Here is a 14,188-nt window from a genome sequence, read left to right as displayed (position 1 = left end):
TCTATATAGTATATAATACTTGCATATATTCCAAATAGGGTTATTACCATATTCTTTTTTAAATAATTATATTTTTATAATTACTTTCCAATCTATTTTATAACTCTATTTTAAATATAAAAAAAACATTTAAATAAAGTTGAAATTCAAACACAAAATACTTATTATTTTTGATGAAGTGATACTGTCAGTCAATGAGAGTACATTTAAAATAAAATATTTTACTCAATAATTTCGCATTCCAATATTATTTATCATCCTCTCGATTTCAAACATTGAATTTCCGTATCTCCAATTCCACCAAAAAATAATAATAGGGAAAAATAAAATAAAAGAATTAATAGAAGTTAAATTAATTACCAAAAAATAGTTGGTGCTCACCGTTATTAATTCCAATGACTAGGCTGAGGAACAACAAAACAAATTCAAGTAGAAACATTCTACTCATAATCCACATCACACGCCAACTTAATTAATTTAAGAGAAAAATAAATATAAAATATAAAAATAAATATTGTGTATGGAATGATAATATCAAAACTCATTCATCTACATTAGATTATAAAATTATTTTTATTATAAAATAAATCTAACAAATTTCATGAATACTTATTAAATTTATTTTTATATAAACCCTTTATTATAGCAGATATCTTTGGGTGATAGTCCGCTCAGCCTCATATGGTAAATTTTTCATTTTTCAAAAATGTTTTATCTGCCACGCGTCAGCTTGAAGCACAGAGATTTATTTGAATCCAGTGTCCTCTGCTTAATGTGATACGGTAACAAAAAGGGTTTGAACGTGAAATCATTGCTGATGAAACCACGTTCGACACATCGGACGGTTGTGGATGATTAAGAATAAGTAGGTTCCAGCTCAGATTATCAAAATCCAAGGAAGTTCTGATACTACCATCGTTTCACCTCATGTGTTTTTCTAGAGAATAGTAATAAGGTTACTATTTTATTAATATCCTATTACTATCCATTTATTACTCAGTTCAGTTCATTTAAGTTTGTTATTTTTTTATCATTTTTTTAAAGTATGGAAAGGCCAAAAACCCCTACATCTCCCATTTACACTCAGCTCCTTGGTCTATCTTCTTCCCAACCCATCTGCTGGGGCTTTTTTTGGGAATCCAAAGGCCAATCACGCAAACAAAATCTTCACAGAAAGCTGCTAAATTTGAGTTTCTCGTTGGTATTTGTAAGTGTACTTTTTTCTCTCCATTCATTCAACAGAAATTATTGTTGAAAATAATACAAGATTGCTGCCTTATATTTTTTTAGATACTTATACTTACTGGTTAGAGAGAGAGAGAGAGATTTATAATTTATATGGGGAAGTCAGGGGGTAGGAAGAAGAAGGGTGGTGCAAACCAAGTCTCAGGGGATAATTCTACTCCAAGTGCTAATGGTGGTGTTGATTTGGACTCTTCAGTCTTTTTAAAAAGAGCCCATGAGCTCAAAGAAGAAGTGAACAAAAGGTTTCAAATTAAGGACTATGCGGGTGCTCTCGAGCAGCATGATAATGCTCTTAGACTTACTCCAAAAACCCACCTAGACCAAGCCGTGTTCATAGCAATAGAGCGGCTTGTTTGATGCAAATGAAGCCCATAGACTACGAAACTGTGATTGCTGAGTGTACTATGGCGCTTCAGATCCAGCCTCAGTTCATCAGGGCTATCCTTAGGAGGGCTTGGGCGTTCGAGGCAATTGGGAAGTACGAAATGGCGATGCAGGATGTGCAGGTGTTGTTGGGGCTGACCCGAACCATGGGGATGCTTTGGAAATTGCCTGGAGGTTGAGGGCAGCATTTGCCATTGGGTCCTCGCCAGGAGGCCCAGCAGGACCTCCAGAGCCGTCCATCCCCTGCTGCCCTGGGGGCTTCTGCAGTTTGCGGTGCCCTGATTGCAGGAATAGGGTCGTGTCTGCTTGCCCGGACGGTTTCTAAGAAGGCAACTAGTACAGTAGGTGGATCAGTTATGTCGCCTAATAATAAGCAAGAGAGGCCCCAAGCTGTTTTACCCACTGAAAATGGTCCGAGTATAAAGCAAAACTTGCATTGAAGCCTTCAAGTGGTTCTTCAAAACCTGCTAATCCAAGCAAGGATAACCAGAAGGAACAGTCATCTTCTTCATCAGTGTCATTGCATGGTCAGGCTCCAGAGGCTGCAATCCAATGGAGGCCATTGAAGTTTGTTTATGATCATGACATAAGGCTTGCCCAGATGCCAGTAAAATGCAGTTTCAGAGTGTTAAGGGAGATTGTGAGCAAAAGGTTTCCACCATCAAAGTCAGTTTTGATCAAATATAAGGATAATGAGGGTGATTTGGTGACCATAACCTGTTCAGGGGAACTCAGATTGGCAGAGTCCTATGTGGATAGCCTCATACCAAACGATCTGGAAACAGATAAGATAGACTCAATTGGGATGTTGAGATTGCATATAGTGGAGGTGAGTCCTGAGCAGGAGCCACCTTTATTGGAAGAAGAGGAGGACAAGGATATGGAGGCTGAGGGGAACAAGGGAGATGAAAGTGGCTATAATTCCTCACTTGGTGAATCTGTTTTGGAACCTGCTGATGTGACAATTGATAAGACAGGCAAAGAAGCTCAGAAGGAAAAACCGGGAGCAGAAGATCCCGAGTGCAAGGAGGTTGAGATGGATGATTGGTTGTTTGAATTTGCTCAGCTTTTCCGCACTCATATTGGTATTGACCCAGATGCTCACATTGACTTGCATGAGCTTCAGATGGAGCTTTGTTCTGAGGCACTCGAGGAGACAGTGACAAGTGAAGAAGCCCAAGGTCTTTTTGACAAAGCTGCAGCTAAGTTCCAGGAGGTGGCTGCTTTGGTTTTCTTCAACTGGGGAAATGTTCATATGTGTGCAGCAAGGAAATGCATTCCATTAGATGAATCTGCTGGAAAGGATCTAGTGGCAGCACATCTTCAAGTTGCTTATGACTGGGTTAAGGAAAGATATTCTCTGGCCCGAGAGAAGTATGAGGAAGCACTCCTAATCAAACCAGACTTCTATGAGGGGTTGCTGGCTCTGGGGCAACAGCAATTTGAAATGGCCAAACTTCATTGGTCTTTTGCACTTGCTAAGAAGATTGATCTCCCAAGCTGGGATTCTGCTGAAACTCTAAAACTTTTTAAGAGTGCGGAAGAAAAGATGAAGGCTGCAACTGAGATGTGGGAGAAGCTTGAGGAGCAGAGGGCAAATGAGCTAAAAGACCCAAGTGCTAGCAAGAAGGAAGAGTTATTGAAAAGAAGGAAGAAACAAACAAGTAATGCTGAAGGTGAGCCCTCTAGCCTTGGCAATCAGGTTGAAATTTCAGCAGATGAAGCAGCAGAACAAGCTGCCGTCATGAGATCATAGATACATCTCTTCTCGGGTAACATTCTTTTTGAGCGATCCCAAGTTGAGTGCAATTTGGGATTGGATGGTTGGAAGAAAAACCTGGATGCTGCTGTTGAGCGCTTTAAACTTGCTGGAGCTTCTAAGGCTGACATTTCAACGGTTCTGAAGAATCACTGCTCTAATGGAGATGCAGTGGAAGGAGCTGCAAAAAAGGATCCAAAGTCGGATGCTGATGTGGCTAGGGATGCTAAAAATGGTATAGTTGATCAAGTATCAGGCAATTGATATGGAGTGATAGTATCTACCTGTTTGGAGCTACCTTCTCATTTTGTCGATCAGTAATGAGCATGAACCGGAGAAAGGAAATATGTTTTGTCATCGAAGTGGTGGAACTCTAGAATTTTTCATTTGGTGATGAAAAGTCGGGTGCCAACAGATAATATTTACTCAAAAGATTTTGTACTTTCAGCTCTTCCCGGTAATTTTCAAGGTGACATTTTCGAAACATTGTTAGAAAACTGACGAGTTTCAATAAACTATTGATTTGCTTATGGTCTGATTTTGATCTTTCTGAAGTGCACATTTTGTCTGCGTTATTGTTTGGACTCATTAAGGTTGTATAGCACTCGAGATGTGTCTTTTAAATGCATAGAGAAATTATGCAACCCCCTTGCCCTGGCCCAGTCGCTCCCCAAGCAGAAAAAAGGGGTTTTCAACAATGTTTTGTCACTAAGAAAAAGAGGCAAAAAAAAAAAAAAAAACAGCGTTAATTTTCTTATTTTGGATCAAATGGCAATAGAAAAATTCTATGTTACAGTTATTATTCATTATTCCACACCCTATATCTTATGAAAAACACCTCCACACCTTATGAAAAAAAAAAATTACAAGTGTGAGGTGTGAAAGTGAATAGTGGTTAATATATAGAATTTGTCGTGGCAATAATAGTCTACGAAATGGCAGGTTCCAGCTTAGAAAAGTTGTGAAGCAAAATAATGAATAATATACTACGATTATACATAATCTAAGGGGCTTATAATGCCAAAGAGACGTAATCTACGAAAGGGACTTATAATACTTAAGAAGAGACTGTTGGTATGAATGAATGCCGTATGCGTCTTATGTCGATTCAGATTTTAAGGGTTCTGACATATCCACAGATCTGGGTCGATTGTGCATCGAACCTAGATGAAGTTCCCAAATGTTTAGGTCAAAAAAGAACCTCTGGATCTCACTGTTTTGCTATGTTACTGGTCGAAGTATTTTATTATTTTCGGCTACTTGTTTAAAATGTTTAACTATGCGAATATGTTCATGATAGATTGTGACTCTTAAGATCAATAGATACAATCAATCATGGCTGGGCTAAATTCTATTCATAAAGTATATGTCATTCCACTTACTTGAGGCATTGAGGATGGGATGTTCTTAAAATGACATTCTTCAGTGCCTTGTGACTTTTCACTCCTCATTGATGTTCTTAGTGGTCTGTGCTTATCATGATGACAAATCTAGTACTCTTGCCTTTTTCTAACTCATAGATTGGTTTCCGATGGATTTATCTTTTCATCGGTCTTTAGGACCATCCATTAACTGAACTACTTGAGTATTGTCCGAGATGGAAGAAAGCGGCAGGAAGTTGTTCTTCAATTCACCTGATCCAGTGGCATTCTTTTCAATCGTGTTTAGCCCTTTTTACTCTATTCACCCAACTTTTTACTTTCCAATCACCAACTTCATTTGCTTGTGCTTTGTCTATTGTCACCCACTCTCACCCCTACTGTCACGAAGTCCCTGTGAATTCTTTCTTTATGCTGTCGGGTATCCAAGTTGTTCTTAATCAAGGCTGATGCAAGATGATTTTACCTTATTATTATTATAATTATTTTCCTTTCAGATACCGAGGAGGATAGTCTTGTTATTTTAAGGATTTCTGGAAAGGACCAAGTTTAATACTTGAATTAAGAATGGGATAATTGCTTTTTGTATCCTCACTATCCAATAGCTTGAGCCTTGCAAAAATCCGGTTCCCTCGTATCAGTGGGAAAGGCTGTAACCAATGACTTTATTGGTATGAATAAAATTCACACCTACTTTGTGTGTGATCTCCAGTAACATTGTTTTTTATGGACATGGAGACTGAATCATTCCTGAGTTTGGACGTGTATTTTTTATTTGTGCTCCACTTTCTGAATCTAACAAGGGAAGAAGCACATTTACCGGGCACATCAAAGAGAACTCTTTCTTAATAAAGGAGTGCATTGATCATTATATCATAGGCTACATTTCTCGTCTCATCTCATTTTAATAATAGTAATATATCAAAATACACGCCGATCATTGGATTAACTCTTAGAGTGGGTCTACTATACCACCCCACTCTTACCGCTCAGCGTACCGCCCAATGGTTTTTTTTTTTACATTTTTTTAATACATTTAAATATATATTTTTAAAAAAATATATATATATCAATACACTTAAAATCACTTCCTTAATCACTAAGTAAAAAAAAAAAAAAAAATTTGACCAGCGGTCAAATGGAGCGGTCAAAGTGAAGAGGCAAAGTAATTTTATTCCAACTCTTATATTTTGAAATGAAAAATTTAAGAGATAATATCATATTATAGTAGTATAACAAAAATGATAGACAATCAACTTGTTAACATTTTTTATACAACTATGGATTAAAATAATATATTTTTAAAATTTTAAGTTTGACTTGATGAGTCTAAATTTTTAAAAAATACTATTTTATTAAGAATTGTAAATGAGCTGTGATTCACTGCTCGTGGTATAATGGGTGAAATGGGGGGTGTATTATATAGCATCTTTTACAAGAAATATCAAGCTTTTGTAAACTCTATGCATGAAAATTATATTTCATTAATATAGTCATATTCTTAGCCCGTACTGCTGCTTGCTGGCTCAGATTCAAGCTCGGAAGCATTTCTACCCTTTATTTATTTATTAAATTTATAGATGGTCTCCTTTTAAAGTCTTTAATTTACTCGTTTCTTTTTGTAACGCATTGATTCTGATTTGGATTTCCTAAAACATGTTCTGAAGCATAAAACGCCAAACAGAGTCTTTAGACAATTCCCAGTTAAAACGGGATAAGATAAGTCACTTTCTAAACAGTACACCTAATCAACAGCACAAGGACATACATCTCATGAAAGAGCTACTGGGCGAAGCATTATGCCTCAACTATAACAGTCCCGCGCTAGGCAAAGCACACCTAAACAGCAACCTTAATTAGAATTCACTCAAAACAAAAGAAACTGCAAGACTCATCTCTACAGATTATTATGCTTATACACAGAAGCACACATCAACCCAATTTCCATTCTGTCACGAGGAGCTCAGACAATGGCAATGGGATCTAAATTAACAGTGGATTCCATGGCCTTGAAGGCTTCGAACCTTGGCTCCTTGGCCTGGAACTTGAGGCCAGCATAGAGCTTCATGTAGTCTTCGAACACAAACTTTGGGTAAACTTGGCCTTTCTCGGCTTCTTTCTCCACCAATGCTGGTGCCGGATAGATGACGGCATCACTGCCCGGGTTGTAGAATGATGCTATGGACATTCTATTGCCGTCCGGTTGAGTAACTACTCGGTGCATCACACTCTTGTATTTTCCATTGGTAATGACCTATACAAATGGACATATAAGGGGGAAAAAAAAAACTTAGGATAACAGAACATGTACGAAATTGTGGATGAAAATGGCTTTTAAAAGTAGGTATACCTCAAGTTGATCGCCAATGTTGATCACAATCGAGTGGCGCATTGGGGGAACATCTACCCATTTGCCATCCTTTAGAAGCTGGAGGCCACTGACCTTGTCATCTTGGAAGAGAAGGATGATGCCGCCGGCATCAGTGTGCGCCCGGAGACCTTTAATCAACTCTGGTTTGGGGCAAGGAGGGTAATTGCTGACCTTTGTGCCAAAAGTTGGGCCCTTTGACCCGTAGAAAGCCTTTTTGAGGTATCCTTTCTCCAGGCCAAGATTCTCACACAGCAGGTCCAAGAGTTGCTCGGCTAGTTTCTCTAAATCCGCTACAAATTCCTTCATTGCCTTCCTGAAATTGATCACAGAAAAAAAAAAAAAAAAAAACGCAATAAATTAATTAACATGATTTATATATCGGTACAACGGTGGCCCTTAAGATGCCATCTGCTGCGACACAGCTACTTCGAGAGAAATTAAGCTGCAGTAGAAACCTATAATCTTCATCAAGATCTGGGATTTCTGACATGTTGGAGACAGGAAGATGGCGAAGAAAGAAGGTGCTTTCCCAGTCTCTATCATTGATTTCGGACTGAGCAGCCTCCAGACCCTGACTTGCCACCGTTTCCTTGAACCTTTGCTCCATACACTTTCTGTAATGCTCCTTTGTCAGCTTCTCCACGGCGTCCATCAAATCATGGGAAATCCCATGATTCGTCAACTTCAAAGAATAACAAATACAGAAGTTAGGAAAGGTTCCAAAACACAATTGCTTCGAGTAAACTTCATTTTTTAATGGGTAAATATGACGATGGTGTTGTTGTTGTTAGCGGTGGAGAGACTTCGAACAGACTTGATCAAGAGAACGTAAACAAATAGTAGTATTAAACTATTTCTACTACATGTTCAAGTACCTCAAAGAAGCCCCAGTTCTCACAGGCATCTTTTATCAGTTCCATGGTTGCTGCCCTCTCTTCACCATTAAGCTTCTCCATGTCAACAACTGGGAAAGCCTCCATTCTCTCTTTTCTTCTTCTTTGATATCTCTCTCTCTCTGTGTTTTTTTTTTTTAAAGCTGTACTATACTTCTCGCTTGTTTTTGCTGTGTATTGAAGTAGGGTGCCAAGGGTGGCAATTTATAGGCGCCTGAGGAGTGGCAAAGAAGAGAAAAAGATCATTTTAATGAAGTGGTAGGGACCTCCGAAGTTTTCTTTAAATTTGCCGACTCGGAGAAAAACACAAATTTTAATGAAGTGGTACGTACTAAATGCTTTGAAGACGAAAACTTTTATTAAAAGAAAATAACTAAGGCATTTAATAACAAAAAATCTGAAGAAAAATGGTGTGAAAGGAAATGAAACAAAAAAAAAAATCTTGAACACATTTATCATAAACCGATGATAGTTTAATGCAGAATATTATATGAGAGATTGGATTCGTTATAACTTTGTCATTAATTATAGCCATATCTTGGTAATTATCTATTTCAGATTCCAAAAAATAATAGGGGGTTTTCGCCATTAGTTTTATATTTGAGGTCCTTTCCTATAGGGGTTTTGCCATGCGAACAATCTTACTATATCTCTTCAATTTATTCTCTTGTTTTGACTGTTAATTAATTTACTTTTTTTTACATTTTTTTAATAGTTAAATAAGTGACTATTAGCATATTTTTATTTTATTTTTTAAAAATGTTTAAACATGTTTAAGAAATGTTTGAAATAAAAAGCAAAAAAAAAAAAAAAAAAACAAAAACAAAGAAAAGTATTGCAATTTGCCCTAGGCTGCACAAAGAGTGGGCACCTCTAGGCTGCAAAGTAGCACCACTTTATACTATACATCAGCTACTATTTATTGCACACACCTCACACCTGACAATTTTTTTTTTTTGTATTTTTTCATAGAGTGTGAGATATATGCAGTGAATGGTAGGCTAGTAGCTGATGAAAATAATTATTCTCCCTATAGGAGATATGAGGCCATTACATTCGAAACGATAAATAAGTTATTTTTACTTGTTAATTAACCAATGTCTTGAGAATACAGGTTAAGAATTACTTGATGCTCTAATTAAATTAAGCTCTATTAAATTGGGGAAAAATAGAACAACAAAAACAGCCCAAAGAGAGGCACAGCACATGGTTATAAAGCACATTTAATGGTTTCTTTATGTAATATTTAGACTCAAAACTGTGTTAAAATAATAATAATAATAACATCACCACCTCAAATTTACGTACGTTAAGTCTCAAATAATTAAGCAAATCTTTCAACTGATATATCCATAGTAAATTATTGGTACTTCTGAATCAACTCTTTGGGCTGGGAAAGCAGCTTTGCTTCCAGAACTGCAGTACTGCTTTTTGGGATCCTACCAGACAAGCTGCAATTATTGGTCGATGGCTCTAGTACTACCTTCTCTGCCAATTGCAATTAACAATATTATTGTTCCTTCATTTTCCGATCAAGCACTTGTAAGGTTTGAACAAAAAGCAGAGTGGATTCTGGAATAAAGAAAGAGAGAAACGAGAGCACCCCTAGAGAACCCTCAGAAGCCCGTACATGCATGTTTATATATATATATATATATATATATATATATAAATATATAAATATATATATATTTTAGATCCAAATTTAGGTAAAGAAACAGGAGTCGTGAATGTGAGCACATCCCCTGCATGGACCCCAAACCTTCTTTTATGTCACTGAGGCTGTGTTGCCATGATGGCCATGATCTTTGTTCTTCCTCTTTTGGTGGGGGTGGGGCCCGACTTGGGTGGCAGCTATATATTCATCACCTTTCTTTCTTCAGACTAATATGGCCGAGTACCCCACTTGTTGGCTGCTTCTTTTTCCAGTAAACCCGCCGTTGATCTGTTTTCTTTGGGTTTTGTTTTATTAAGATGACATGATCTATGTCGACCGGCCGATTAAAACCAAATGATAATTTTTTATTAATTAAAGAAGAGGCCGACGATAACTCTTACTTGTGGCGAAAGATTAACTTATATAAAGAGGAGCGAGGGGATGTTACAGAAAACTCCAAGTCCATATCAACATGATGACAACCTTATCCCTTTCCATATTAATATGCTTGTACATATGGGCTATCTGGTATTATCTATACCAACTGCATATGTGCATGTTGGTATAGATCATAATACAAGACAAGATTATATATGTTTGCACAGATGGGTTTCCTATGATTATTAGGGTTATATTCTAATTAATTAAGAGTACTACATTATATATAGTCATGTGATCTTGTATATATACTTATTTCTAATGTAAAATTACATATTTCTTGGCCGGAAAAAGGTCGGAGCCGCCGCCGACCTCTCATCCAGATGTTCAAAGAGTGTGAACTTTTAATATTATAAGATAATTGGATTAAATTCCGCATGGAACTAAACATTTGGTACGTTGAGTTATGCCTCAATATATTGCAGTATGATTTCTGTTGAAGATTTGATACTGATCATGTGCTAGCTGTATATAGTGTACAACATTGTTATCCATGGCTTGAGTAAGGCCTGGTTTTGTTACACATTTTATTTGATTTAATTATTACAATTTTTTTAAACTTCTACATAAAATATAATAAACAATTTAATTTTTTCAAATCTCAAAAAAAAAAAAAAATAATGTTAAAAAATTTATATTCTAATAATATTTTATTCAACTTTTATTTCATCTCATCTTATCTGTATAACCAAACGGAACCGTATTCTTTGAGTTTTCTTGCATGCTATTATATATTTTAACCGGATATTATAAATACATATATGCATGAATGATGCTTTACAAGTTTACATGCACCCAACCATTAACGTTGTCGTGCGTTTATAGATAGATAACGCAATGGCGATAATCCGCTGTTCCAAAGAAGGAAAAAAGGGAAAAAAAATAGTACTAACCAATTACCAAAAGAAAGTGAGATCGAAATGAATGGAGGTGTGGAAAAGAGATGAGATGCATCATCACGTATTTCATAGTTGATATATGATGATCATATCTTTCACACTTCTTTTTGCAATGTTTTTCTCTATTAATGATGATATCCAGTATAATTATTTTCTAGATCTATCAAGTAAAAACAAAATCAACGCATGCCATAAAAGTTTCTCAAAACACGGGAAGCTAAAAGGAAGGAAAAAGGCCGAAATCTGAGAGAAAGAAGGAACTGTTTCTTTTTCACCCGTGGGGAGGACGATTGGACATGCATGAAGGCACGCATGGAGAAAGTTGGGGGGCGGAGGTTATATATATAATAAGCACCGCTCCATTTGACCGCTGGGTCAAATTGATCTATTTATTTTTTTCAATTTTTTTATTTATATTTTTTTTATCTTTTTAAAATACTTTTAAAAAATATAAAAAAATATATCAATATATTAATAGTTACCCCCTTAACTATTAAGTAAAGAAAAAAAATTAAAATATATGAAATGTTAAAATGAGGGGGTAAATTGAGTGGGTAAAGTAGTATTTTTCATATATAATATGCAATGTATATTTAATTGTGTGCAAAAGGCAAGTTACCCTCTAGCTATGAGCTCTTACTTTGTGTATTTTTTTTTTTTTTTTTAATGGATCTTCCTTTGTGTTTTTAGATAAAAACATTTTGTGTAAAAATTCCAAAGTCATGCGCACTGAAGTAGCTAGCAACTAATTGTGACACTAATCATGTGCAACGGGAAGTAAAATATATATGTATATTGCTCTATATTGTTTGAGCTTTGCATTGTCAAAAGATAAGAGAAATAATTTGTACAAATTTCAAATAAATAAATTTATTTATAAAAGAATATATCTTATCATGAAAACTCACATTTTTCTTGTCATCATTATCGACTTTCATCTTATTCTTCTTTACTTTGAGCTTCTTTGCCATCGTTTTCTTATCTTTTTTCTCCCTTTGTAGATTAAATTCATGCTGCCTTTTTCGGTGGGTAAGATTATTCTTCTTCGACATTGATCTCTCTCGCACAGCTTATCGGCCCACAACCTTGACCAAGAGATATTGGGGTTATTCATACACGCATGTTTTTGAGGTTTAAAGGAAAAAAGAAAAAAAAATAAGACAACGTAAGTGGTGTATAGAAATTGTGTGAATAGTAAGAAGTTGTATAGCTATTCTTTATGATTAATCTGCTTTGCTTGTAACCAAACAATGGGCATGTTGTTTTAACTTTGGAGGGACAGAAAGCTGCGGAGTTCTGAGTCGACGAGAGTTTGACCCTATCCTGCTTCTGCTCCAATTAACTTTCCACTTTCGGTCTTCGGGCATATCATTCCAAAGAAAAAGGAAAATCTTCAATCACATGCAAAATATTTGCATAATTTTAGTGCCAATTAGTAGTCTTTGATATGCAAATAAGTCATGTACGTTGGCTTTAATTTTCTTGGAATCTAATGCAATTGGGACTGTGGAAACGTCACAAGAAAAGCAAGCTTCGAGTCAATAACTGGTCAGGATCATCGAGAATGTGCGTCTGTTTTGAAAGTTGATACCGACAACTCACAAGTACTCCAAATTAAGTTTTGATTTTCTTAAAAAAAAAAAAAAAAAAGTTTTGAATGTATATACGATCACTATAATGTATTTTATTATCAGAGAACTATTACATATATAAAAAAAATTATACAAAATAAATCTATAAATTTATATAATTTTATGAGATCCGTTAAATCTACTTTATAATAAAAATAAGTACTTTAGATAATATATCATCACTACCCTATAGAGTATGGAATTTTATTATTATTTATATGATCATGACAACATTTATTGTATATCCTTAATTAACATCAACGCGCGCCTTTCCGATTGAGACCAATTTTTAGTTGAAAAGAAGGAACATTTTTTAAAAAGTAACGCTTTTCTTAGAAATATTTGTGAAAATATTACTATTTTAATTATATTAATTCTTCGGTCTAATGTTCTTTATGTCAATCAAATAGATCATATTATGTTGTCGGAATACTTTTGCTCTAACCTCATATTGAAATGATGGGAATAAATAAATTTAATTATTTAAACTTATCTATTTAATTATATAAAAGTTGAGTTTGAGACATTTGAGTTGTCATTAAGGGCAATTTTTTCAGCTTCTGCTTTCTTCAAATTCAAGAATCACATTCTTTGGTTCATTTGGTTTTATTGTGTCGGTTCATGTACAAATTGATTACTTCATTTTTTCAAATTCAAGAAACGTCAAGCGGTGCAATTCCAACTCTCTTCCATGGCGTTCGAACTGCAAAAATAGTGATTCCATCTAATAATTAAGGCACCGAGTGAAAAAATGAAAATTATAAGGTGGAAGCGAAACGTCAAGCGGTGCAAAAGAAAATATATAACAACATATTTCTAAAGACCCTTGAAACTTTTAAGGAAATTTCCACCACATCCGAAGGTTCCCATGAAACGTTCTTGCAAGGTGAATTACCAGATCTGAAGGTTCTCAAACATTCTTGCAAGGTGAATTATTTCCAATATGTACACAATTTCTTCTCTCTTTTTTGAATTTCTTTATGTTTTATTTGGATTAGAATCGTAGTTTTATTTGGATTATTTCTCCACTACATTTGAAGGTTCTCAAATCATTCAAGGTGTTTCTAGACGTTCGGTTTTAACGATTTCTTACATTTTTTTCAATAAGTACACTATTTGTTTCCTATTTTTTTCTTGGATCTATAAAACTAACATGAAAGAGGTCTACCATTTGTGTATATTTTTTTGGATTAGATTAATAGTTTTATAACGGTCAGCGCATTGAGACTTTTGAGTGGGTACTTAATTATAGGCTCGTGTTAATAACATAGAACTTATTCCTATTTCTCTTACAAAACATCCTATGAGAATTAGATTGGTAGAAAAAGAGTGATGTATGTATCAACGTTGTTTGTTACACCGATTTCTCACACTATAAGAAAAATGAGAATTTGTGACGGATTGATGTTTACGATGAGAATAACTATTTATTATGAAACAAAATTATTTTAATAAGAAATAGTCATTTTCATAAAAAATAACTGGTGATAAATAAACAATTTTCTTGTAATGTCACCCCAACTAATTGTCGA

The 14,188-nt window shown here is 35.2% G+C and overlaps 2 protein-coding genes and 1 pseudogene across 2 annotated transcripts; 1 reads left to right on the top strand and 2 right to left on the bottom strand.

The window, feature by feature from the left end:
• The first annotated feature begins 1,061 nt into the window (after positions 1–1,061).
• Positions 1,062–3,903, top strand: LOC121264274 (annotated as a pseudogene).
• A 2,571-nt stretch (positions 3,904–6,474) lies between these two features.
• LOC121264272 (1-aminocyclopropane-1-carboxylate oxidase) lies at positions 6,475–8,215 on the bottom strand. The gene is made up of 4 exons (XM_041167389.1): positions 8,014–8,215; positions 7,594–7,820; positions 7,118–7,451; positions 6,475–7,021 (listed from the first exon to the last, which is right to left on the bottom strand). The coding sequence occupies exons 1-4, from the start codon at positions 8,116–8,118 to the stop codon at positions 6,731–6,733; spliced, it is 957 nt and encodes a 318-aa protein (XP_041023323.1). The 5' UTR covers positions 8,119–8,215; the 3' UTR covers positions 6,475–6,730.
• A 2,964-nt stretch (positions 8,216–11,179) lies between these two features.
• Positions 11,180–12,105, bottom strand: LOC121265647. Its single transcript, XM_041169337.1, has 2 exons — positions 11,934–12,105; positions 11,180–11,185 (listed from the first exon to the last, which is right to left on the bottom strand). The coding sequence occupies exons 1-2, from the start codon at positions 12,075–12,077 to the stop codon at positions 11,180–11,182; spliced, it is 150 nt and encodes a 49-aa protein (XP_041025271.1). The 5' UTR covers positions 12,078–12,105.
• Between the last annotated feature and the right edge of the window lie 2,083 nt (positions 12,106–14,188).

The sequence above is a fragment of the Juglans microcarpa x Juglans regia genome, chromosome 5D (genome assembly GCF_004785595.1).
Source record: "Juglans microcarpa x Juglans regia isolate MS1-56 chromosome 5D, Jm3101_v1.0, whole genome shotgun sequence".
Classification (NCBI taxonomy): Eukaryota; Viridiplantae; Streptophyta; class Magnoliopsida; order Fagales; family Juglandaceae; genus Juglans; species Juglans microcarpa x Juglans regia.
This window is presented reverse-complemented; position numbering and strand designations above follow the sequence as displayed.

Excerpts from the sequence above, each read along its gene's own strand:
- LOC121264272 (XM_041167389.1), bottom strand. The coding sequence starts at position 8,118 with ATGGAGGCTTTCCCAGTTGTTGACATGGAGAAGCTTAATGGTGAAGAG. Across the intron at positions 7,452-7,593 it reads GATCTTGATGAAGATTATAG|GAAGGCAATGAAGGAATTTG; the intron begins GTTTCTACTGCA and ends GATCAATTTCAG. Across the intron at positions 7,022-7,117 it reads ACATTGGCGATCAACTTGAG|GTCATTACCAATGGAAAATA; the intron begins GTATACCTACTT and ends CCATTTGTATAG.
- LOC121265647 (XM_041169337.1), bottom strand. The coding sequence starts at position 12,077 with ATGTCGAAGAAGAATAATCTTACCCACCGAAAAAGGCAGCATGAATTT.